Source organism: Varanus komodoensis, unplaced genomic scaffold, assembly GCF_004798865.1.
Source record: "Varanus komodoensis strain SLA01 unplaced genomic scaffold, ASM479886v1 scaffold89, whole genome shotgun sequence".
NCBI classification, from domain to species: domain Eukaryota; kingdom Metazoa; phylum Chordata; class Lepidosauria; order Squamata; family Varanidae; genus Varanus; species Varanus komodoensis.
Genome location: NW_025336587.1, coordinates 2,082,653 through 2,108,869, shown reverse-complemented (window position 1 = coordinate 2,108,869; position 26,217 = coordinate 2,082,653). Strand labels below are relative to the sequence as shown.

Genomic DNA, 26,217 nt, shown 5'->3' with positions numbered 1-26,217 from the left:
CAGTTTTAAAAATAGCTTTATTTCATATCTGCAAATATGGCTTTCCCTTGCCCCCTCAACTAATTTTATGTAGGTATTTTAAAAAATAGCCAAGCCACTTGTTCTAACTACAAGCTACAGTCAGCACTGGAAGTGTTGTGGCCCTTTTGCATCATTGCGCATCTCAAAATGAAGGATGACAGTCTGTTGAGCCAAAGCTCCTGCACGCCATCCCTTAACATTATGCTCATGTTATCTGAAGTTCATCTTTGCAGCCCTGAGGACTAGCTACTTGGAGCTTTCAAAAAAGACACTTGTCAAAGTCAGTTTCAAAAAGAAAGGGTTTTCTTGGAGACAGACAGAAAGTAATGGCTTTGCTTCCAGGAACTTCCCCCTTTTCACATCAAAGCACTGCTATTGGTCCTATTTGATTTTTCCAGCCCTTGTTTCCAGAGACAGTTGCAGAATTAATTCTCTTTTTCTGATGCTCTGGCATGAAAACTGATGCTTACACTGCCAAAACAGCACCACCCAGCCAAAAACAGAACCGCTCAGCAGGGTTGCTCATCATGAGCTTTGCAGAAGGGTATTTGTTTTAGAAAGAGATCCTTGAGTGGTTGCGGGGTGTTCCCCAAAAGCAATCCAGAGACTGCTGCACATACTCAGCAGTCATGAAATGCTAACAGGTGGACAAAAATCGGAATGGAGAACTGTGGAGGAAAATAGGTTGACCGGCAGAAACAGCGAACAAGAGCGCTTTGCGCTGCAACATTTCGTTACAGGACCTAGTCCTGTGTGCTGATTAGGGAACAGCAAGTTGTGCAGGGGCAGGACACAGATGTTGTCACATTTCCTACACAGATGTTGCCCCCCACTCCCCACCGGTCTGGAATCAAAGACATCAGTTTTACTACTAGGAATCTTCATTATGTGAGTTGAGCCAAGCACGGCTTGGCCCAGTGGATGAGTTTTGCCCACAGTTCTGGCACTTCCTTTTCCCAGTAAGAATCCAGTTAAGGTTGGAACAAAGCCACCTTCTTGCCCCGAGGGATATATAATCTCAAATGAGTTGGATTTCTATAAATGCAGTCCACAGATTCCTCAGCTTTTCCTGAACTATGCAGATTCCACAGGTCTGCAGACCACTCTTTTTTCCCTGCTATCATAATTTTGCACAAATTTAGTTGCAGGGGAAAAACTAACCAAAATTGTGCATTTACCCCATAGTCTAAAACATGAAAATGCACATTGTTTGAGGATTAGTTTAGTATGGGGGATCTGCACACTTTTAAGAGTGTGTATGAACGCATTTGTGCAAAATCCGATTCCATCACAGAGCGACTGATGGAGTGAAGGGTGCATGTAGATCTGCAAACAGAGACGGGATGGATCTAAGCAAGTCTGCGTGTCCAACCCTTTGCCTGCCATAAATTGTAGTTGTTTGAATGAGGTTGCGTGCACATGAATGAGGACTGCAGTAGAATGGTGTGTTGTACGCACTTTGTGGTTTGTTGTGGGCACCAAGTGCAGGCTTCCCAAACCAGACTTCCTCTTGACTGTACCTACACACACACTTTGCCTGCTGTGCACTTTACAGACTTTGCTGTGGGCTTGTGATATTATCTCATCCCATTTTGTCCCCAGAGTAAACACAGATGGGGAAAACTTTGCTGAACATGGGGAAAACTTTGCTGAACAGGGTTCTGGGCGTGTGTCATTGCATCCAGAGTAAACAAAAGACACAATTGCAGCTCTGCCTGCTTTGGTTTCATGTCCTGCCCAGGGGTGGAATTCAAACCCTGAAAAGTTTTGGCCAAGGTAATACAGACTGTGGGATGGATTCAGATTTAAGCTGGATTGACTGCTGGTGGAATGGAAGAATTTCTAGGAATGCAACCCAGAGATATTCTGGCAAACTGCGATTCCATGAATCTGCAGACTTTTCAATTTTTTCCTTAATTTTGTGCATTTTTAGTGGTAGAAAAGTATACTCCCCAAATACAGAAATGTCCATTTTCAATTTTTAGTGAAAATATGCATTCTAGGGAGATTTGCATCTTCGGATAGGAGCTGCATATTTTGGGAAGTGTAAGTTTGCACAAATGCATTTGTGCAAATCGATAGAGCCTCCATGGACTCAGAGAGTCTACCACCAAATCTCTTGTGGTCTGAGAGGCTGAGCAACCGGAAGTGGGCATCCCCTGCTTGCCATGCCAGAAGCTTTGCAAAGGTCTCTTGAAAGTGTAATCAGGATGCCAGATGAAAAGGTTCTTTGGTTTGAGACCAAACAAGGCTGATAGAGAAAAAAGTTCTTAGCAATCCTTTCTGACCCTGATATGAACTCTAAATTCAGAGCATGATGAAGCTGCTCCGCCACAGTCGAAATACCAATACCAGAAAGAGTAAGTATATCTGTTGTCTGATCGATCGGGTGAAGTCCATCTTCTCTTCTAGAGAATGCCGGATTTAAATCCACAGTTGCTTTCAGTTTGCCTGGGACAGCTACCTTCTATCTGGTGGGAAAGGAAAGTCTTTGCAGGAACCAGCTCATTTTGGGAAGCTCAAGGAAGAGGGGCGAGTGGAATAAACCCAAGTGGCCACCAAGCTAAACCAGGAATACTAATTCAAACAGCACAACCCTAGTTTGGAAACACGACCCAAACCAAAAGGGAATTGCAAGTGACTTAGCACTGTACAAAGACAGAAGGGCCCCAACAGACACCCAACCAGCCAAGCAACGGCCGTTCCCCAGCGTTCCCTTGGCTAAGGTCTGAAAGCGTACGAAGGTGGACAGGCCTGGAGCTCATCAGATGTTGCCTTCCTCCAGCATCTGGCTGAGCCCGTTGCAGATTCTCTGCAGGTGAGAGCGGTAAGGCTCTGAGGACCCATACAGCGCAGAGAGGAACTCGTAGTCCGCAAAGTGGTTGAAGACGTGGTTGATTCGGGAATGGGACTTGGCCGTCAGGTGTGTGTTGACCACACTGTGCAGCAGCTCACGACACTCCTGCAGCATGTTGGACATGACCTGGCAGTCAAACGTGAAGTCAATCTGGTAGAAGCTAACGGCTGTCATAGCCAAGGTGTGGACCTTCTTTCGAAAGTGCTTCATCAGCAGCAGCTCCTCTGCACTGAGCTGCCTGTTGCGGTGGAGGAAGCCCAGCTTCATGACAATCTTTATCAAGTTCTTGATTATCTTCTGGGCTTCCTTGCGGTTATGGGTGAACTCCTTGGTGACCCGATACAATTCGTCCAGGATCTCGCTGCTGGTGTCGTCGATGAACATACTCGCCATGTTCTTTGAGGCCATCTTGCTCAGGAGCTTCTTTTGAGCTTGAAGAGCCAGATTCTTGGTGCTAAAGGGGTCCATCTTCCCTGTGGAGGCACAAAGCACAGATCTAATACAATCTTTTGCTTTGAAAAACAGTTTAATTATTCTGAAAATGTTCATTTATAACAAGTAACATCACATTCCATATGTGCCCACCCGCCCCGAGATCAGCAACGGATGCCCTTCTCCGGGAACCCTCCATGAAGGATATTAGGAGGGTGAGTACCCGGAGGAGGGCCTTCTCTGCCGTGGCACCCCACTTATGGAATGCGCTCCCCAGAGAGGCCCGCCTGGCGCTGTCGTTATTCGTTTTTCGGTGCAAGGCCAAGACCTTTTTATTTAAACGTCATTTTAATTGTTAATATTATTTATTGATTTTACATCTTTGGCCAGGACGTTTCCAATTATATTGTTTTTATATTGTTATTATGTTATTTATTGTCGTGAGCCACCCAGAGGCTTCGGCAAATGGGGCGGGATAGAAGCTTCCTAAATAAATAAATAAATAAATAAATAAAATTTCACTATTTGATTTTAAGAAAGCCATTGTGGTGCAGTAGTGAGTTGTTTGAGTGGGACTTGGGAAAACCAGTTTCTAGGTCCCCACTGGGCCATGAAGCTCACTGAGGGACTCCTTCTCAGCTGAACCTACCTCACAGGGTTGTTGTAGAGATGAAATGGAGAGGAGGATTATGTAAGATGTCTTGCAAGAAAAATGCAGGACAAAGCTATAAGCATGAATGAATGAAGCAAGGTATAGAGATATGAAGATCTCTAGTGGAAAAACTAGGAGGAAAAGAATAATTTTAAAAAAATAAATCTTTCCTGGGCATTTTTTTTTCTTTTTGGCATCCTTGGCCTAATCAATTGGATTCAGTTTTTCACAATTTTTCAGCATTGTTTTCTGGACTTTCCTATTTCTGTTGAGACGATCGCCATCAAATCAAAGAACTGTTTCATCTATCCATTTAGGAGTACAACATGGTCCATCTGTTCATTGGTTTAAATCAGCACATATTTGCGTAGGGGGAAAGCAACTGCCCTGGGGGAAAGAGGTTTTGTGCATCTGGGGCGGGGGTTGCAGAACCACAGGTCTAGAGGTCAGTCTGGTCCTCCTGTGGTACCAATCCAGCCCGCTTGGTTTTTATTACCATTTTATTATCTTTGTATTAATTGCATTTCTATTCCACCCAATAATGCATATATCCAGGGGGATTACAAACAGCTAAACTGTTACAACAGCAAAGGACAATTTAAAACATACAATAATGTTTCAAAGAATCAAAGACAACTTAAAGTAAAACCATAAACTGCACAGGAATGAAGAAAACTGTCAGTAAGAAACTGAGAACTAGGACTCTTAAAAATTGAGAAAAACAGCCATGAAGCCTGTTTGGCTTAATTCAAGTGAGGAGTCACCACTGAGAAGGCCCCTTCTCTAGCTCCCTTGTGGGGACACCCACCAAAAGACCTCTGAAGGTGACCTGAAGGTCCAGGCTGGAACATGCAAGAAGGAAGGTCTGTTTAGATAGTCCAGTCTCAAGCCTAGATGGGACCAGGACACTTCAAACTGAGCTCAGAAATGGACCCAGAAGCCAGTGCAGCTACTGCAATCATATGAATGTATCGGCAAGTCCAATTTAACAGCCTGCCAGCTTTGTTGGACCTTCATGAAGTTGCTGACCTGCCTTCAAAGGTGGTCCCATCAACAACTCAAGGCTGCAAGGTGGCCCAGAAGATCACACGCCCTTCCCTCTATTCACCAAGCGTTGGATGTTTCCAGTTTACATGCTGCATTTCTCCTCTTCTAAAATTGTCCCTTTAAGCCTTGGTGTCCATTGCTAATCTGGGGCAGATCAAAGATTTTCCAAAGCAGAAGTTCACATGGTTGGCATATGCCGGAGACAACTTGATGGCACATGGCCGCAATATATGGAGAGCCAGTGTGTGTCATGGTTAAGAGCGTGGGACTGGGACTCAGACGATCCGGGTTCTAGTCCCCGCTCAGCCATGGAGCCACCTGGGTGCCTTTGGGCCAGTCACCGACTCTCAGCCCAACCTACCTCACAGGGCTGTTGTTTTGGGGAGAAGTTGGAGGAAGAGAATGATGTAAGCTGCCTTGAGCCCTTTGTCGGAAAAAGGCAGGATAGAAAGCGAAGAATGAATGAATGAATGAAATATGGCCAGGAAGTGTTTAGAAATAAAATACACCGGTGCCTTTCTGTATTCTGGCCTCACTGCTTTTGCCTGTGGACATGCCCATCACTGGAATGTGGACTCCAGAACTTCTCCGAAACGTAATCTGGCCCTAGGTCTGAAAGGGTTCTCTGTCTTTGATCTATTCCTGTGTTGCTCATGCCCTTCCGTTGCCCCTCCAGGCCATCTGCTCACACGCAGACCTGCGAAGTGCATGCGCCACTGGTCCACACGCCACTGGAAAAGTTTAGTTGATGCTGAGCCAAGGACTTGAGAGGAAAAATATATATAGCAATTTGGTTGCATGAAATTGTGACAATGATGCGCATTGCTATTCCATGCCCGTAGCCACTGAGCTAATTTGCCTTTCCAGACCCAAAGTCTAGAAGTCTAGAAGAAAAGATGGCAGGGCCTGCAACAGAGCAATCCAAAATGAAATCCTAACAGGGCATCATCCAGTGTCTTATTCTCAGCCCTCCAGAAAACACAGGAGTTTGTGATATGGGATGTGCTTCCTGAGGAAACCGTTTAGTGGAAGTAAGCTTTTTAGCTGATCTCAAGATTGGGACTCTGCAGGCCCTAAGAAGCTAGATGTGGTAAAAATGAAACATATCTGGCATGCACTTATTTCTTTCTTTATTATTATTATTTATACCACCCAATAGCCCAAAGTATCTCTGGGTGGTTAACAGGGCTCTATCTTTCTTTCCTGGCTGACAGGTACAATGTATAACTAATGAGGCAGGCAAGTCGAAAGGCAACCTAAGTGAAACATTCTGGAATATTTTTCTTAAAGTAATACCTGCATTTTTGTGCTTGCCATCAAAAGCTGGAGCTCACTTGGAAGGTTGGAAAAGAAAGGTTAAAATATGCACATATAATACATCATAATATTAAACGCCAATATTTTGAGCCCCAGATGAAAAGTACTGAGAAAAGGGACGGTGGACAACGTTCTAAGAGCTTGTTTAACAACTGCTGTGACTGAAGGATTAGAAAGCCCAGGAGAATAAAAGGTGTTTCCCAGTGGTGCAAAGACTACAACTCTGAGGAAAGCATTCTGAAAGTGCAGAGTCATGATGTGGAAGGAGCTCCTTCACAACCAGAGAAGAGAAGAGAAGAGAAGAGAAGAGAAGAGAAGAGAAGAGAAGAGAAGAGGCCATCACTGATTTAAGCAAGTTTGACTTTCTAGTAATCCCTACCTGTGGATTTCTCAGCAGGTTTTGTTTCCCCACAAGACCTATCAACTTGCAGGCAATATTTTTTAAAAAATGGAGCAGAACTGCACATTTGTGCAAATTGCGCCCTTCCACACTTTGCAAATGTGCCTTTCCAAATGGGAATGAAATTCTCATAAATCTCTTTTAAAAAGAATAAAAATCCAATTCCATCACTGAAAGTTGATGATACAGGTGTACAAACAAACAACATATTTAAAAAGAAACAAACAACATTTTCATAAATCCCTACCTTGAACTCTGGAAATTTAATGGGATCTCTCAGCACCACAAGGCTGTTTCCCTTGGCTGCCTAAATTGTTATTTTTCCTGGAGAAAAGCTACTTTCTTGACCAGCAGATTCCTAGACAAGCTTCCCTTCCACTAGGCTGGTGAGACTAAACAGAAAAGCAGTGGGAGTTGTTCCTGGATGGAGAATCAATCCAGCTGCATCCCATCATTTAAAAAACGTAAGTGTTCAAACAAACAGAGGGGGGAAAGGTCCATCAATGCCTGCAGGCAATCTCTTTGGACAGCAGCAGAAGTCAGACTTTGAAGGGATGCAGAGAGAGGAATTATCAGAGGGTTTGTGTACATTTGGCTCTCCCCACCCGCATTTTCAGCACTCCCTGACAGCAAGAAAGGAAGGTGAATTGTCTCCCCAGAGGGGGAACAAAACGATATCATGTTTTCCCGCACCCCGTTGTAGATTTCGATCCAGAACTTTCAATGGCGGTAAGGTGGCAATGGAGCCGAGACGTTCAGAGATGCCTCACCAGGACTTTTTCATTAGCGTCATCACAGGCATCGCCCGTCCCCTTGAGCATCGCCCGTCCCCTCTGAAGTCAGCTGCAATCCCAGCCTTTTATTGTTCTGTGCCTCAAGGTGCCCCCCACTGATGGTGACCCTGTGCATAAAAGCCCTCCAGAACGTCCTGTCAAGGACATCTCCGTTCAGCTCTTCCAAATTCAAGGTTGTGGCTTTCCTGACAGAGTCGATCCATCTCGGAGTCGGTCTTCCTCCTCCCTTTGACTTTCCCCAGCATGATGGTCTTCCCCAGGCTGGCCTTCTCGTGATGTTCTGAAGCACGACAGCGCAGTTGGTCATTCTGGCTTTTAGGCAAAGCTCTGGCTTGATTTGACCTGGGGTGCATTTGTCTGTCTTTTGGATGGTCCCAGATATTTGCAAATCTCTCCTCCAACACCATGGTTCAAATACATGTTTTCATCCTGGCAGCTGTCTTCCCTTCCAGCTTTCACACCCACATATAACTGGGAGAAAATGAATTCTCCCAAAAACGTTGCTTGGGTTAAGACAGCACAAGAATCCACACTAATATGGGATTATATTATATGATATAATATGGGTTGACTGTGGGTTGTTGTTGAAACAGGGTTATCTTGTGTGAATCCAGCTGAGATAACAAGCCATGAATCACCTACAGCTTAGAACCCAACAGTAAGTTGTAAGGTTTTCTTCACAGGTGCTTCATGGCTTGTTAAGGCAGACAACAAAACAACCCACAGCTCAGCGGCAGCCCATAATCTACCCTGAGTGTAGGTTGTGTTTGCTTCCTGTATTTATTATTTGATTTTTAGCCAGCCTCATTAGCCACAGGGCTGAAGCCAATCACTATGTGGTCTCTTATTGCAAGTTTGGCACAGCTTGGACGGGCAAATAAGACCTGCTTTCTTTAAAAGGCACCTGCTCCAGGTCAAGTAAAAAATGGGGAGAAGTAATTTGTTGATGGGGAAGAAGAGCATTGCCTGAACATTTGGACTGTGTTTGGAAGTGTAATTACGGAGAAGGTCACAACAAACACCTGCACCCTCACCTGCAATACTGGGTTCCATTCAGGGCACCCAGGTTTTAAAAAGAGGCAGAAAAGCTAGAAAGGGTTCAGAGGAAGGCAACGAAGATGATCCAGGGTCTGGAAACCAAGCCCTGCAATGACAGATGGAGAGAAATGGGCACGTTCAGCCTCGAGAAGAGAAGACTGAGGGCGGATAGGAAAGCACTCTCGAAATACCCCAAAGGCTGTCACTGAGAGGAAGGGAAAGACCTCTTCTCACTCAGCCCAGAGTGCAGGACATGGAACAGAGGACTTAAACTGAAGCACGCCAGATTCGGGCCAGACAACAGGAAAAACGTCCTCGCTGTCAGAGCAACATGACAGTGGAACCAGCTGCCTGGAGAGGTCATGGACTCTGCCACACTAGAGACATTCAGGGTGACACTGCTCAGTTTTCTGAATGGGTGTGACTTGGCATCCCACAACAGCAAGGAGTGGGGCCTGACAGCTTTCATGGCCACTTGGTTTTGAAGAGGCAGAACTAGAGATCAAATTGCCAACATACGCTGGATCATGGGGAAAGCCAGGGAGTTCCAGAAAAGCATCTACTTCTGCTTCATTGACTATGCTAAAGCCTTTTATTGTGTGGATCACAACAAATTGTGGCAAGTTCTTAAGAGGTTGCAGTACCAGACCATCTTATTTATCTCTGGAGAAACCTGCATGCAGGTCAAGAAGCAACAGTGAGAAGAGAAAATGGAACGACTGATTGGTTCAAAACTGAGAAAGGAGTTTAGCAAGGCTGTATAATGTCGCTCTGCCTATTTAACTTATATGCAGAGCACATCATGAGAAAGGCAGGGCTGGATGAATCCCCAGTTGGAATTAAGATTGTAGGGAGAAATAACAACCTCAGATATGCAGATGATACCACTCTAATAGCAGAAAGTGAGGAGGAACTGAAGAACCTGTTGATGTGGGAGAAAGAGGAGAGTGCAAAAGTTGGCTTGAAACTCAACATAAAGAAAACTAAGATATGGCATCCTGGCAAGTAGATGGGGAAGAAATGGAGGTAGTGATAGATTTTACTTTCCTGGGCTCCAAGATCACCACAGATGGGGACTGTAGCAAAGAAATTAAAAGACACTTGCTCCTGGGGAGGAAAGCTATGGCAAATCTAGACAGCATACTAAAAGCAGAGACCTCATCCTGCCGACAAAAGTGCGTATAGTCAAGGCTATCGTTTTCCCAGTTGCAACATATGGCTGTGAAAGCTGGACCATAAGGGAGGCTGAGCGCTGAAGGATTGAGGCCTTTGGATTGTGGTGCTGGAGGAGACTCCTGCGAGTCCCTTGGACCGCAACGTGATCAAACCGGTCAGTCCTAGAGGAGATCAACCCTGACTGCTCTTTAGAAGGCCAGATCCTGAAGCTGAAGCTCAAATACTTTGGCCACCTAATGAGAAGGAAGGACCCCCTGGAGAAGAGCCTAATGCTGGGAACAATTGATGGCAAGAGAAGAAGGGGATGGCAGAGGATGAGGTGGCTGGATGGAGTCACTGAAGCAGTGGCCCTGAGCTTAGGTGGACTCTGGGAGATGATGGAAGACAGAAAGGCCTGGAGGAGTGTTGTCCATGGGGTTGCAATGGGTTGGACATGACTTCGCAACTAACAACATGTTCCATCCTATGAATCCTTGAAAAATAACTGAAGTAAAAGCTGATACCTGGAGCACTGGATTGATGGTGGGGGTTGAAGTCAGTGCAGAGGTTGAAGGAGAAGAGTTGCTGGAAAGGTAATAATGGTAATAAAATAATTGATATTTTACAGTGGAAAGGTTTGCTGACCATGAGAACATCCAAAGATCCTTGCCAAATCAGACTGAAGCTGCACTAGCCTCCTGACATTGGAAGTGATGCGGCACTGTAGCAGGCCATTATGACTACTAGCCATCCAGGAAGTAGGGTTTCCTAAAGGCTTCCTTTTTCCTCCCAAATCTGTCTCTCCTCCCTGTTCTTTCTTTGCATATAAGGGAAATGTGGCTAGTCGCTGCTTTGACTTGGTGCATGCTTTCTTGGCCAGCACTGAGTTTGACTTTGTTCCGAAACATCTCAGCATTTACAGTTTCTTTGGCCTCTGTTCATATTGGCTCGGTTCAGAATTGGCTCTGCAATTACATATTTTCTTGCCCAGCATGCAATTCAGCATCATTCGGCATCATCTTGGCAACTACATCCTTCCCTGGCCAGCTTTCAGTTTGACTCGGCTCAGAATCAGCCCTGCAATTTCATGCTTCTCTGGGCAGCATTCAGCCTGGCTCAGCTCAGAAGCAGTCTGGCAATCATACAGTTCCTCAGCCAGCATGCGATTTGGTTGGATTTGGGTCCAGCCCAGACCTTACAAGCTTCTTTGGGAAGGATTTGGTTTCACTGGGTTTGGCTCGTAACATGCTTTCTTGGCCAATCTTCAGCTTGGCTCCGTTTGGAATGAGCATGGTTCATCCGTCAGTGTTTCACAGATAGTCCAACCACTTTCATTCCATCATCTGCTTATTGATAGAACTGAATTTTGTGCAAGTGTGACACAAAACACTTGTGAGCATTTGCTCACAGTTTGGCACAACATCACATTTCAGAAAGTGCACCAATATCTCCCAAAATACATAAATGCCACCAAAATACACGCATCACACCTTAAGGAGGAAATGTGCATTTTCAGACTGTGTTTTTAATTATTATTTTTCTGTTATCTAACTTGCTTAAAATTAGAGAAAGTTTTAAAAAGTTTGCAAGTACACAGAATCCACACAACGCAACAAAAGCTACTCTGCTACAGAATGCATGGGCTCGGCTCACAAAAATCCAACTCATTCCAGATCTTTGCAGTTTTGCCCCATTTCCCTAGTTCAGAACTGGCTTGGCAAACATTTTGTTTGGTTTGTTCAGAATGAACTCAGGAATTCCAAGCTTTTCTTGGGCGAGTGCTCCCTCTCCACTTGGCACGTGAACACAGATGCTACTGTGCACACTTGCCATTCCTTTCACGTGCCCTGCATGTCTCTGAGCCATGATGGGGAACCCCTTGGAAGCTGCAGCCAGCCCCCTTCCAAGACACCCCCTTGAGAAATACAGAAAGTTTCCCCTATGAGATGGCATACTGTAATCCATTACTAAGTCCTCCTTGATGGCCCACCAACTATTGGAGAGCAAACCCAGCACAAACAGTCTCCTGCAAGCAAACTCTGAGAAGGGAGCAGAAAAATTGCTGAAATTGATGTGCTAGGAGGGCCCTAAAGGAATTTAAGATGGACGAAGCAGAGTTCAGTTTTTGTGCCTACTGTCAATCCAAAAAGCAGAGAAGAACCAGGAAGAGCACCCCGGGCATTCACAGACTGCACCTTTCCACTGAATAACCCCTCCCTCCAATCTTTCTGGAGGTTTCCAAGCCACAAGGAGACAAATTTTGATTGTACGCTCTGCGGAGGCAAAGACCCTCATTTAATAGTTCCAGCACCATAGCCGGTGGCAACACTGATATAAGCTGAAAATATTAATCCAGCCGGGAGAGGTATAGAAATTATACACCGGGTCCTGCATGGCCTTCTCACCTCCTTCCCTGATCCCCAGATGTCTCTGGGGGCGGCACTGAAGTCTGGCTCAATTACCGGAGCAGTCACCGGCTCCGGTTCTTTGCAACCCTAAACCTGGTCCTCCATGGATGACTCCCCAGCTGACAGCAGGATGAATTTTTCATGCAGCCACACAAAAAGACCTGAATAATTTACAGATCAGCCTCTGGGCAGGCATGGGGGCAAGAGGAATGCCAATGCAGCATGCCAAGGGGAGCAAGGACAGACGGACGGACGGTGAGCTTGTTTCCGGAATGCACATCCCTGGGGGAGGGGTTCCCCCTGCTCTGCAACTCCAGGCCTGGCCTTCTCTTCACATGGGGGCCAACCCCTGCACATGACATTGGCGTGCAATGGCACCCTCCCATCCATGTTCCCCAGCAGCTGCAGCTGAAATACTGAAATATTTCTATCCTGAAATACTGCGTACTTTGTGTGCTCATAGCATGCTGACGTGGCACATGGGTCCATCTAGGCCACTGTTCTCTTCACACAGCAGCCTGCTGCCTGCAGGAATCCCACAAGCAGGGCATCTGCACAACCGCACCCTCCTGCCTATGTTCCCCAACTACTGGTATACGCAGGCGCCCTCCCTCTGATCCTAGAGGCAGCACAGAGCAGTCAGGACTAATAGTCACGAGCAGCCACCTCCCAGGAATGTGTCCAAGCCCCTTTTTATGCTGTACACATTGGCTGCCATACCCCAGACCCAAAGAAAGACAAACGAGTAGACACCAAACCAAATCAAGCCAGTGCGAAAGCAGCCAGACTGAGCCTCTCCTACTTTGGGCACACTCTGAGAAGGCAAGATTCCCAGGAGATGACCATCCGTCTCACTGGGAAAAGTCGAAGGCAGAAGAAGCAAAAGAAGAGTGGCTATGAGATGGACAGGCTCCGTCAAACAAGCCGCAAGCTTGAATTTGGCACAGCTAAGCAGGGGTGTCCTGATTGGGAGAGTTTGGAAGCTTTCATTCACAGGGTCGCTATCAAGTTGGAGATGACCTGATGGCGCATAACAGCAACAAAGTGGACTCCAGGGATGGTGGGGGACAGGAGGGCCTGGAGGAACGTTGTCCATGGGGTCGCGGACGCGACTTCGCGACTAGCAACAGCAGCAGCAGCAAAAATATTGGAAGCTATCAGTACCTTCCTTGGAAACCCTTCCATCATTTTGCTGTGTTTTGTGACATTTTAGAGAAGCATTTACAACCCTTTCCTCAAAGTTTCTGGGGGAACGATTGAAACCCAGGGGGAGGGTGCAGGAGCTCCGGGTCCAATTCTTCCTCCACCCACAATAAATGCCCATCTCCTCCCAGCGTCCTCTCACGGTCATCAGGATCCAACTCATTTAAGCAAGGGATATGTAAATGGTATGAATTTTCTGCACCTGTGTTTTGGGATTGCCAAGTACCTTTTGTACCACTGGCTCCTCATCGACAGAAATCAAATTTTGTGCAAATAAATTTGTACGCACCTCTGCCAATTTGAAGTGGCTTTTTATGGACTGACATATATTCTTGTGAATTTTAAATGAATGCTACTCGGCCTTGTCCATATTTATTATTTTATGGGATTATTTATTTTATTATTGGTTTTAGTGGCTATATACAGCACCCAAAGAGCCCTTGCAGGGATTTGGGTGAGGTTTATAAATTTTTAAATGAATAAGCTATTCCCTCCATCCCTAGTATACACATCTACACAAAATTTGTAATTTCATGGGGGGAAGCTTATGGGGGAAAGCACAGTTTGGGGTAGTGTTGTCCACAAAAGTGGGATTCGGTCCAGATGTACCAATCAAGCACGTCAGGGGTGGAAGGAAGAAAAAGCTTAATTCTGTTCTGGACACAAAGTAAGCAAAACAGAGCCCCAAGCAAAACAAACAAACAAACAAACAAACAACAACAACTTCCCTTTTTATCACATTTTACCAGCATGTAACTACGTGCTGGCAGAGTCTTGTTTTTCAGGGTCACAAAACCGCCTCCTTCCTAAGTCCATGTATGGGAACATCTGGGGGAAAGTCAAGTCTGTCCTTTGACAGTCTTCTTTTTCATTTTTACATGGTTTCCCATCATCATGTTTGTGTGGCATTACATCAGATTGAAAAAAAGTGGTTTGCAATCCATGGAATTGGGGCAGCTGGGAAAAGCTAGGCTGCTGCAGAATCCATAATCAAAGAGTCCTAGAAATCAGTACTTATTTGGCTTTGCTGCTGATTGCTCTGGCACAGCTAGTCTGAGTTTTGCTGGAGAATCTGTAGGAAGAAGGATATCCTCGTGTAAATGTCTCTTTGGTTGGACGCAGAAATACAATTCCTGTGTCATCCTGGCTGAAAACCAGAGAATGAGCTCTAGATCTCTCAGCAGCAAAGACTGCTGATCCACTCTGGAAAAACACTGACAGAAGCAAACTCCCTGTATGAGTGTCATAAATATTGTCGGTAATGTGCCAATTAGTTACGCCAAGTAGGGGAAATCTCACACACCCGCATAGGTTGGGCCATAAATCACAGAAGCAAAATGGCAACACGCTACCCATAATTTTCCCAAGCTGTGTCTCTCCTTCATTTTTGAAAATGGCTCAATTCTCTGGGCTGGGCCAGAATTTGGTATTGTATCCCATACCAAGGGACCTTCCTCTCTGAAAATCCGAGCAAAGATAAAAATGTGGCAGTTAAAAAAATTAATCACCAGGGCTTAGCTGTTCATTGGTAAAAGAAAATTTTGTGGGGAAAATGCATTCATTTTGGCGAACTTTCTTTTGCCAGAAGCCTGCCTTGAAAATTGTGATGCTCTAAAGACAAGGTTACCTCTAAGCATGTACAACGTGTATCACCAAGGCTGAAAACCTCATCTACAGAGTTCTGTCCCAAAAGAAGTTAAATCAGACTGTTAAAAATGTATTTTGTTTCACATGGTGGTTTAAACATATGGGCACCACACTCCACTCTAAAGTTCTCCCCCTGCTCTTCCATCCATGGGATGCAATTTTACAGAACAGCCTTCCCAAAGAGGTGCTGGGCAGATGCTTTGGAACGCCGTCAGGTGCCCGGAAAGAACATTTCTTTTATCTGTTGCATTTTGGACACAACCTTTTTCCTTCATCAGGAGCCAACTGGCTCATATATGTTAAGAAAACCACCATCCCAGGATCTCTCTTGTGTTGGAAATTCTCACTATCCTGGGATGACGGTTTTCTCAATAAATCTAATTTTTACAAATAACAGTGACCTGGATGAAGACAAAAGATTGGCTTAAAAATGCATTGAGCAAACTAAATGTTCTTTTCAGGCACCTGAGACAGCCCCCCACCCCATCTTTCATGATTCAGGAGTGCCTTTTATTGTTTTTCTGAACTTTGCAGGACAAAAAGTCAGGAAGGCCATTATAACTACCTACCAGTCTTTTGGAACTTAATGCAAGGTCAACGTAAATGGATTCCAGGTGCCTTTTGAGAGCTGAAAGATGAATATTGAAGCATTAGAAAGACAAATGGCTGCCTTAAAGAAGCAAAGGACAAAGGCTTTCAATTTTCTGATGGATGAGTTTTAGGGGTAATTTGCAAATAGACAAATATATGGCTATTTGGGCTGCATTTGTTGAAGTCTGTGCATAGTTATCTCTAAAAGTATGAGTCTAATTGGCTATATATGAAATATATAGGATTATATATTAACTTCTCTCTCTCTCTCCACACACACACACACACACTCTCACACACACTATGTGCATGTATGAGACGGAGCAATAGAACCATCCAAATTTCATATATTCCTTTACTTGCTTATTTACTTACTTTTTTCCTTCTTAGGTTCCATTATGGATTTTGAAACTCACAGTAAAAACTTAAGAAGAAGAAGAAAATAAATTAACAGGAGAATGATCCTATGCATGTTTAAGCAGAAACTGGCTGGGGTAGGCTGGAAGGTGGAGGGGTTTTTTCTGTTTAAACATGCCTAAGATGACCCTCTAAAGTCTCTGCTGGGCCCCAGGAAAAGCCCCCAAAGCGCCTTAGGACCCAAACTCCAAACAAAGGGAAAACTTGAAGAACAACCGTCTCGTCCGTAAGCGTGCCACTCCCACGCTGAGCAGCGTTACTGCCTGCTCCCCAAGGGAAGAAATTTATGAGCTGCAAAGCAGTACCGCTCGGGCTTACCTGGCACATGCGAGCGCCCCGCCTAACGCACACGGTTTTTCTGCCCTGGGAAAGGTGAGCTCAGGCCGCCAAACCGGAATCCCACACGCAGCTTTCCGCGCTCACTCTTGAATAGGCATGCGCGGGACGGAGCTGGGGGCAGCCCTGGCAGAAAGAAGCGATATCTTGAGGCGACTATCTGATTCATCAGCCAAGAGCTGCGCACGTGCCCGGAGGAAGAGGAAAGGGAGCAAAACTTTAACAAAATAATAATAAAAGGTTGCCTATGTAGCAATGCGACCTCTGTGCAGGCTCGGGCAAAGGGAGGGGAAGCGGAGTCATACGGAAAGCGTGTTTCTTTCCTTTCTAAGCCACGGTCCTGTATCAGGCGTCTTGTGTGCGTATTTTTACAGGGGTTCAGTCTCTGGATTTCTTCCTTCTCACCCACGCCTGCACCAAAGAGCGTTTCCTTTTCTTTCACTCACTCCCATATGCTTTCGACTGCCTGTGCTGTGCAGTCTTCCCCACCCTCCCACCACCCGGCAGCCACCGCATGGACAACAGCTCCCATAAACCTCAGTCGCCTTTACTGTGGATGATGGGCATCGTAGTCCAGACCATTTGGAGGTTTTTTTGGGATTGTGGAGCACTGCTTGGGCTGTTTTTGTTGTTGAACACATAAACCGACAATGGCAGGCTCAGGAGAAAGAGATGTGACACCTTGATTTTTAAAAAGTTATTTCTTCCTGCAGCAAAAGCAGAAAAGGCTAATGGTACATGCTCAGAAGCACCAGTGCCCTACATTAAAAAAAAAAAAAATGGGCAGAAGCTAGGATGCTTTGCGGAGGAATGACACGGTAAGTGTGCACAGAAGCATCATCGGCTTTCTTTCTGATATCTAAGAGACTCTCATCTTGGATGTTGGGTGGTTAGCTGTACTCTCCACATTCTCAGAGGCACTCTTTTTAATAGAACAAAGCTGGGCTGCTGGCATGGAAGCGAAGTCTTCTGGTTTAGGTTCCCCAAGCTTGTTTTAAAGCCAGAGTCAAGGTGCTAGCTATGGGGAAGGCTCAAGGGCAAAAGACACTCTGCACATGCACAAAGGACCCTTTTTCTCTTCACAAACTTCAAGAGCTGAGGCCCATGGTGCTGAAAGCAGGGGTTATTTCACTCAGAGCACTTTCCATATCCTCAGATGTACCCTCCTCCTCCTTTTTTCTTCCCATAATCTCCTCTCCCTCCTCCTTTTATGCAAAACTCATCTTCTTGATTTAAATGTTCTGTGGGAGTGAGGAGATCAGGGCCTTCTCACTGGCTCATTCTCCTTCCTGAAGAACCCCTTTGTCTGTCTGTTTAGGAAAAAGAAACTGCACCATCTAGAAAACAGATTTGAACCACTAACCGCAAAAGCACCCAGCAACGCTCGCATCCTTCCTGTTTGGTGGTTTGGCAACTTGTGGCTGAGCCACTGCAAGAAATACCTGTAGGAAATGCCCCAGGGACCTAATTCTGCTTTGGATGAGCCTGTTTTTTTTTGTGGCTCTGGTGGCGGTGTGTGTGTGGGGCAGTGGACTACCAAACTCAGCAAGGCTGCAGGCAAAAGGGTTGGCATCAAGAATGGAAGAGGCCATAAAGAAGTCTTGGGAAAGCCTGTTCAAACTTTTAGAATAGAGAATAAATCCTCACAAAGGGCAGGAAACCACCACACAATCAGTTGTCCCCAGGAAAAGGGGAGTGGCCAAGGAAAGGGGGTGTGGCTATCTAGAAGAAGGGGCCCTGTAATCAGAGCCCAGGAGGGCTGCTTTGCTCCCCCAAAGTCCGCTCTTCCCCACACCAGCCTCACAACATCCCTTGGACAAGAACCAGCCCCACCCCATGCCGCACTTTCCCTCCTTCCAGCGTCTCACCTGTAGTTCTGCATCCAGGACTTTGGGCCTTTTTGTCAACCCGCGTGGATCACCCTGAAGCCACTGTGCGGATTTGCCTCCCTCCCAGTGGTCCCGCAAACTCTGGGCGAGAAACCGGCGGATCCTTTTTACAGATGAGAGAATCCCTGAGAGAAAATCCATAGAATGGGTGGAGTGCTCAAGGACAGAAGTGGAGGATTAATTTTTTCCTCTAAAATAAAAAAGCAAAGCAAAGGAACGGCAATTAAAAAGGGGCCGGGATGTTTTCTGCGGCTGTTTGCTGAGCTTGCTCGTCCGCCCGTGGGTTGTCCCTTGCTAGAAATGCACACTGCCTCTTCAGTTCAAGGGTGAAACTTGATGCTTTTGAAACACACAAGTGCGCACGCACACGCACACAGAGTTTCAAATTTAATCAGAAGTCAAGGCTGCAGGGAGGGCGACGGCTCAGGCACCCAACGGCAGACCAGGGCAACCTATGAAGCAACCAATGGGAACCCGGTGAGGAGGGAGGGCCTGGCCTCCCAGTCCGACCAGGAAAGCCCATTATTTAAAACAGCTCTGGTTCTGCCACAGAACGGGAATGTGCTGAAAGGCAGCTGCCCCCCCTCCCCCACCCCCCACCTTCCCACCCACGCCATCAAGTCAGACAGGGCAAGAGGCCCTAAAAAACCTCCCCGGCCATCTATCTCGGCCGCACACCGCCAATACACTGATTTTTCGCGTCTTGCCGGGAGGCACACCTTCTTAAAAGACAAAGATGGCACACCTATGTGTGCTTACCTGTGAGAAAGCCCCACCGATTGCCATGGAGCCAAGCTCCCCTCTGTGTAGGAGTGCATGAGTCTGCGTGGCTGGTATCTACGTAACCGGCTAAGTGACTAATGCACTGGCTGAAGCTGTAAGATTTTTCTGCCTGAACATGCAGCCTGGATTGCGTGCCGTGCGGAGTGTTTCACTGACGGCACAATCCGAGGCATCCTGGCTGGGACGGGCTGGGAAGTGCAGCCCTTTGTTTCCTGTCTAACACCGTCAGTCGGCGATAAATTGCGCAACTGACTTAAAGGTGTGATGCTGTACATGTTTAGACAGAAAGAAGCCCGCAGCTTTCAGGGTCATGTCCAGTGGAAGACAGGGAGTTGCGAGTCTGTTCTCCATCAAAGGATGGGTAGGATTGACTGACTACTGGCTTAAAGGTCCCCAGGCACAGATGAATACTCACCGTGGAGCTTGGGGGCTTATGTGCCTCCCGTGCACCGAGCCAGATATGGCAGGATTTACTCTGGGCAACAGCAGTTCAGATTAGCACCAGCCAAAGAGAAGAAAACGGGGTGGGGAACTGATAGGATCTGGAAAGGCAGTGGTCCCAGCTTTCTTCCTCTGGCTCAGGATGCCCCTTTTGCTCTTTTCCAAGGCCGGCATGCAACTTCGGAGAGGCAGGTGGCGTCAGCTTTCTGCATCAGCTGCAAAGGACTTGGCTTTCTTAATCTCAGTGCTGAGGTCACAGGGCTCCAAGTAATCTTAAGGCTATAGGAGTACATCCTAAACATCTAACTGGCTGTAGGACTTTTTCTGTCTAAGCATGCATAAACCCTGATCATCCAAGAGGGTTTCCTATGAGGTTTATATTGCACAACTGGTCTGCCATGGTTCTGACACCTTCCCACTGTGTCTCCCTTTTTCCAGGAAAAGTCTTGTCCATAAAGGAAAGGCAGAAAAGCTGTTCCTGGCCTTTGGCTTAGGAGGGCTCCATCTCGAAGCATCTGCACCAGTGGGGAAACACGAAATAGACACACACGGAGCACCTCCAGCCCAGACTGGCACACAAGTCCCCCTGCAGCACACAGGGAGGTCGCTTCTGCTTCATTCAGCTTGAAGAGTCAGATCCCTCTGGGCTTCTCAGCACGACAGGCTGTGGGGAAACAGGCACATGACAACGCATGGTCAACCAGAGGCTGAGGCCTCCAGTGACCCTCTTTGTCTTCTCTGGCTGGCCACTTCCTTCCTCTGCTTGGCCAGCTCCGGGCCCTGCTGTCCCTTCCCAGGGCTTTCTCGAACAACCTTTGCCCGCCCACAGCTCTTCAGTGAGAACAAACATGGCTGGAATCGTCACGCTCTTCCCCACCACCTGCGTTGAGTGTGATGATTCATGCTTGGGGCTTCAGGGAAAGGCCGTCATTGTTCTAGCCATGGGCACTGGGAGGAAGAAACTATTTTTGTTCCCCATTCTTGGAACAGATGAAAGCACAGTAAAATGAAAAGTACCTCTGAGCATCTGCAGAGTGTCCTTCGCCTGGAGGGAGCCAGGCTTTCTTTGGCTCTCTGGTGGAAGAGGAAGCAGATACTCTGGACTAGTGGCAGCGTTCCTCATGAAAAACAAAGGTTTTCTGGCACTTTCCTGCCTCAAACTCCGTTTGCTGGAGGTGCATTGGAAAGGCATGTAAAGACACGAATCCGGAACTGCTGCTGGCCTGTTACTGACTAATCAGGATATAACAGATGTTGTAAAATGCATCCCATCTGCAATTGCCAAGTGTCAGGTATCTTTCATTCCGTTGTGCATGCATGGAAAAAAAAAATCAGATTTTGCACAGAAGGGTTTGCACAAATTGGCACATTCGAATGCATAGTTCTCCCTGAAATACATAAGTTTCCCTCAAAAGCACATTTTCATGCTTTAATCAGCTGGGGGTGAGGAATGCACAGTGCATCTCTTAAAATACAAGTAAGGGTATAGTCCTCATGATTCTGAAGAAAGAGCCAATTTGAACGAGGACCCAGGAAGTGTCTTTATCTAACTGGACTGTTGGCATGTCTGCCCCGATTGTTAGTGGCTCTCCAAGGTTTCAGACACTGGAGTTTTCTCCCCTATCTGAAGAAACCAGGGAATTTTTCGTGCAAAGCTGGGCTCTATCTCTCACTAAATGCCAAAACAAAAACCCCTTCTTGAAAGCTCTTCCTCTCCATCTGCTGCTACCACTAGCCATTCCAGCTGGCTGGAACTGAGGGAGATATGGGCAAGCAGGCCATTCTACCAGCCCTTGAGGAGGAAGAGGAAGAAGGGCTGCACTTTTCCTCTTCCCTCACCATTTTTTTCCTTGTGTGCTGTATCTTTCAGCAGAAAATCGTGTGAGCAGGAGCCCTCATGGGTGCAGGATTTGGCTTGGCCAAGGAGCAGGATAGGACTGGCTTAAATGCATGAATCGATACACAAACCAGAAAGGCCTTACTAGGACAATTTTGGAAGGGATGCACTGCTAATTTACTCAGCCTGCTTGTCTTAGTTCCTGCTTCAGCTGCTGAGCCATCTCTCCTCACCGCCCCATCTTTTCCAGAAAAGCTATATTGCATTTTCTCTCCCCCCCCCCCCTTGTCATTCCTTGCCAGGGCTGAAGAAGTTCTTTCCAGGCTACTGAGGTGACCTTCTGCCCCTCTCGATCCTTCCTCCCTTCCACTCACAGGGGCCCCTTTCCGGCTGGCTCGCAGATGCGGCTCACTGAGTGAGAGAGAAGCTTTCTTTCTCTCCCAGCTGCCCAAAGAGGGAAGAGCAAATCTGAAGGTGACTAGGAGCTGATCAGAAGCCCTACGGGATTGTGAACCAGCAGCTCCTCTTGTCCGATATCCTGCTTTCCAGATGCTTCCTGGAAACCCCAAAGCACAAAGTGAAAGGCACTGGTGTTTTTCAGTCACAGCTGTGTTTGGCTTTTTGTCTTCAAGCCCATTCCATCCTGCTGCTCTACTGACTATTATTATTAGTTTTGATAATAATATGAAAATTCACAGGAGTTTGTGCTCCCTTTTCCCCACCAACATACTCCGTTGGCTTGGCTGTTTAGCAACCTCAAGTGTCTTTCCCAACCCAGGCCATATTCTATTGTGTAAATTACACATAAACATTCCTACATGACAGTAAATTACATGTAAATAGACCTCCAATTCCAAGATATTGTCACTGGTACCATAATCAATGCCTGCAGCTCTTGGCTACCTGTCTTTTTAGTTTTCTTATTTATTTGTTTGTTTATTTAGAATTTTTGTATGCCGTCGCATTCGCATGAGCCTCAGGACAGCTTACATACAATAAATAAACATCATACAAATAGTGCAGAATTCACCTCGGCTGCAATTTAAAAAACCGGTAGATGATATTAAAAGTTGTTAAAATATTGTTGAAATAAAAAGGTCTTGGCCTGGCACCGAAAAACAAATAACAACGGCGCCAGGAGGACCTCTCTGGGGAGAGCATTCCACAGATGGGGCGCCACCACAGAGAAGGCCCTCCTCCGGGTACTTTGCCTCCTGACATCTTTCCCGGAGGAGGACCTCTGCTGCTGTCTTGTTTCTTTCAATAAAACAAAGCATGTCCAGGCCATAAAACACCCTAGGGCTTACTGATTTTTGCTATTGAGGTGCTTTTGTCGTCTCACACAATATCAACTTATTGGGGTGCTAATGTCCCATGCCCTTCTGAGGTTATTTCAGATCATAGCCTGTTTGGGTACCACATAAAGGAACAGTTCCTTCACCCCAAAAGGTACATATCCCTCAAACACTCCCTGTTGAACATTTATAACTTCCTGCTTATTGGTAGAGCCCATCCAGTGCAGGAGATAAGAGAAATACTAATTGCATGACTCACAAATGAAATAATTTGCAGGGTGTTCTAAGTAGGGGTGAAAGGGTGTACAAGCCCACTAATCCAAGGGTCTAAAATTAGTTATTTGCTCTTATGACAGCTGGCTACTTAATTCAGCTTCTCCTAAGCCACACTGAAAAGGTCAGACCCAGGGAACTTTCTACTGGTGAACAGCAGTGGCGCTTCCTGAAAGGACTGGCACTGAAAGGGCACCAGGAGAAGCAAGAATCGGCATGCAGAAGTTTTAAAAATTCTAGCCGAACCCCCTCCAGCAAAGGAAAACCCAAGGAGTGCAAAAGAAATGGTGTGTGTGTGTGTGTGTGTGTGTGTGTGTGTGTGTGTGTGTGAGAGAGAGAGAGAGAGAGAGAGAGAGAGAGAGAGAGAGAGAGAGAGGCGGGGAAGCAGGCCAATGAAGCCCACTGATTCTCACAGCTACAAACCATGGACTGCCAAACAATGCGCCACTTGAAGGAATCTTTTTCCCAGGATGAGCTGAATTACAAAGCTCACCCACTTCCAGATTCCAGAACACCAGCACACTCCGTGCTCTGTGCACTCCACTTCAGCAAAGATGTGAACAAACGAGCAAGTCAGCAACAGCAGCAAAGCAAACTCCTCACCCCCCCCCCACTTGGTTTGTTTGTGACTGACTACACTGTTGTAAGCCTCACACACGTGGTACGTTGGGGGATGCGATGAGCGATAATGAACATCTCAGTTCACTTTGGATCAAGATATTACCTTCTGGACCAAACACGGACTTGGAGGCAAGCTGCAGTCAACGTTTGTACATTTCTGAACATGCAATGTGATCTTTAGAACTTACCTTCCCCAAAAAGCGCATTCATGGAATGTGCATGAAAAACACACACTTTTGAACCATGCACACTAATGATTTTTCTATGAGAGGAGAATGCACCCATTTCAAAGCTGTGCACAACTGATGCCCACATTGGGAAAACACACGTGGAAATGTGTATGGTTTTTTATGTGAAAAGAGTAAAAAAGAAAAAAAGCTCAGAATCCAGAGAACTGAATTTTGTTTGCTACAAAATCCTTCTGTGTTCCATCATAGGCTATAGTTCAGAAGTTGCTAAAGTGACCTGGAAGAAGGGGTGTAACAGGAATTCTGGGAGGAGGGTGGAAGCATCTTGCTGGCACCTCCTCATTTTTCTCCTCCCCCAAAGTATCGGTGTTAGGTGGCCAAACCGAAGAAGGAGAAATCCCAAATAAAAGATAACTTCTGCAGACTTCCCGGGCTGCATAAGATTCTGCACGTCCTCCATCTTTGTAGGGGTCTGAGCAACTCGGTGGGACTGTCGCTAAATTAATCAAAAAGCCCAGCCCCATAACTTGCATCATGATCTTTGGGAAGAAGAAGAGGATTTCTCTTCCTCATCCCAGAAAAAACGTTGTGGGGGTGGGGGGGAGTAGGGGAGAAAAGAAAACGTAGAAACATAGAGTGTCAGAAGGAGCCACCTGGGCCATCTAGTCTGACTCCCGGCTCCAGCCGGCTCCGCTCACGACATGCCCACCATGTGCATGTCCAGCTTATCCTTGAACACCCTCAGCAATGGGGCCTTGACCCCCCCCCCCGGTGGAAGCCCATTCCATACCCTCGGGGTCCTAACCATCAGAAAGTGCTTCCTGGTAACTAAACTGACCCTTGGTTCCCTGAGCTTTGCTCCATTGGAGTGAGTTCTGCCTTCCTCTGCAGGGGAGAACAGGTCTCTGCCCACCTCCATGTGACACCCCCTCTACCTGTATGTCGCCAACGGATCCCCTTGGAATCGCCTCTTCTCCAGGCTGAAGAAACCCAGCTCCCTCAGTCTCGCCTCATATGGCATCCCCTGCAAACCGGCCACCAACCTTGTGTCCCTACGCTGCACTGACTCTAACCTGGCTATTTCCTTCCTCTACTGAGCAACTGAGCTGAGCAAACTGAGCAAAATCCTCCAGTTACAGGCGAACCAGAGTTGTATAGCTTGGTAGTAACACCTCTCTTGATCTAGAAGCCACACTTCTGGCTATGCAACCAAGGGTGGCGTTTGCCCTCTTGACCACCGCATCACACGGCTGGCTCATGTTCAGCCTGCAGTCAACCAGCACCCCGAGGTCCCTTTCACAAGTGCTGCTCTCCAGCCACTTGCCCCCTAACCTGTACTTATGACACCTATTCATATGCCCCAAGTGCAAGACCTTGCACTTATCCACATTGAACGCCATCCTGTTGTCTCCTGCCCGCTTCCATAGTCTGTCCAGATCCAGAAGGATCTGGAGTACCTGCTCCTCAGTTGAGACCACTGCCCCAGTTTTAGTATCGTCTGCGAATTTGATCAGCAGACTGTTCACCCCTTCTTCCATGTCATTTATGAAAAGATTAAACAGGATCAGCCCCAGGACAGAGACCTGGGGGACCCCGCTTGTCACTGGCCGCCATCCCGATGATTCCCCACTAATGGTTACCCTCTGCTTTCGGTCAGTCAACCATGCCCTAATCCACTGGAGAGTGCTTTGGTGTATCCCAAAACTCCTCAGTTTCTCCACCAGGATATCATGGGGCACTTCGTCAAAGGCCTTGCTGAAATCCAGGTATACCACATCCACTGCATCCCCTCCATCTAGCCATCGCAAAACCTTGTCATAGAATCCCACAAGGTTCGTCTGGCAGGACTTGTTTTTGCAGAAGCCATGTTGTGTTGATGTCAGCCTCCCTTTCCTATCTAGCATCACTAGATCTCTCTCTATTATGAGCCTTTCCATTGTTTTTCCTACAATGGACTTAAGGCTAACAGGTCTGTAATTCCCCATGTCCTTTCTACTACCCTTTTTGAAAATGGGGACCACTGACGCCACCCTCCAGTCCTCTGGAACTTCACCTGTTCTCCACGAGGCCTCAAAAATGGAGGCCAGCGGGCATGAGAGAACCCCTGCCAACTCTCTAAGTACTCTTGGGTGTAACTTGTCAGAGCCTGGCGCTTTTGTAATGTCCAATGCCCTGAGGAGCCCCTCGACTTCAAGGGGGGGGGTGACTCTAATCTGTGCCCCTAGGTCCCCGGTCTCATCTAATCTCCTATGCGGATATCCCCCGTCCTGCTTTGGGGAGAACACAGAGGCAAAATAGTCATTTAGCATCTGTGCCTGTTCCCTCATATCAGTCACTGGATCTCCTTCCTCCTTATTTAGTGGTCCCACCCCTTGTCTCCCCTTCCCCTTCCTATTTACATGCTGAAAGAAGCCCTTTTTGTTGCTCTTGATATTCTTGGCCAGTCTCAGCCTTAGCCTTGCGAAGAATCCTTCTGCAATGGGCCTCCTCCTCCCGGTATACCCTTTTGTCTATTTCCCCCAGTACCCATTTCCTACGGAGGTTCCTCTTTCGTCTAATCCCTCTAACCACCTCC

General features: G+C 46.8%; 1 protein-coding gene across 4 annotated transcripts; it reads right to left on the bottom strand.

Annotated features, from left to right (window-relative positions):
• TNFAIP8L1 (TNF alpha induced protein 8 like 1) lies at window positions 1–16,444 on the bottom strand. 4 transcript variants are annotated; one of them, XM_044417564.1, is made up of 5 exons: window positions 16,298–16,444; window positions 15,938–15,986; window positions 15,541–15,599; window positions 10,238–10,298; window positions 1–3,351 (listed from the first exon to the last, which is right to left on the bottom strand). In XM_044417564.1, exons 2-5 carry the CDS (start codon window positions 15,957–15,959, stop codon window positions 2,786–2,788), a joined length of 708 nt encoding a protein of 235 aa, XP_044273499.1. In that variant the 5' UTR covers window positions 15,960–15,986; window positions 16,298–16,444; the 3' UTR covers window positions 1–2,785. The 4 variants fall into 4 exon arrangements, with proteins under 4 accessions (XP_044273499.1, XP_044273502.1, XP_044273500.1 ...); XM_044417567.1 differs by lacking the exon at window positions 15,938–15,986 and having other exon boundaries at window positions 16,298–16,315; XM_044417565.1 differs by lacking the exons at window positions 10,238–10,298; window positions 15,938–15,986 and having other exon boundaries at window positions 16,298–16,443.
• Between the last annotated feature and the right edge of the window lie 9,773 nt (window positions 16,445–26,217).

Coding starts and splice junctions, on each gene's coding strand:
- TNFAIP8L1 (XM_044417564.1), bottom strand. CDS start 15,959: ATGGAACCTAAGAAGGAAAAAA. Junction 15,600..15,937: donor GGAACCTAAGAAGGAAAAAA/GTAAGTAAATAA, acceptor TTCATCTTTCAG/CTCTCAAAAGGCACCTGGAA. Junction 10,299..15,540: donor CATTAAGTTCCAAAAGACTG/GTAGGTAGTTAT, acceptor TTACCTTTCCAG/CAACTCTTCTCCTTCAACCT.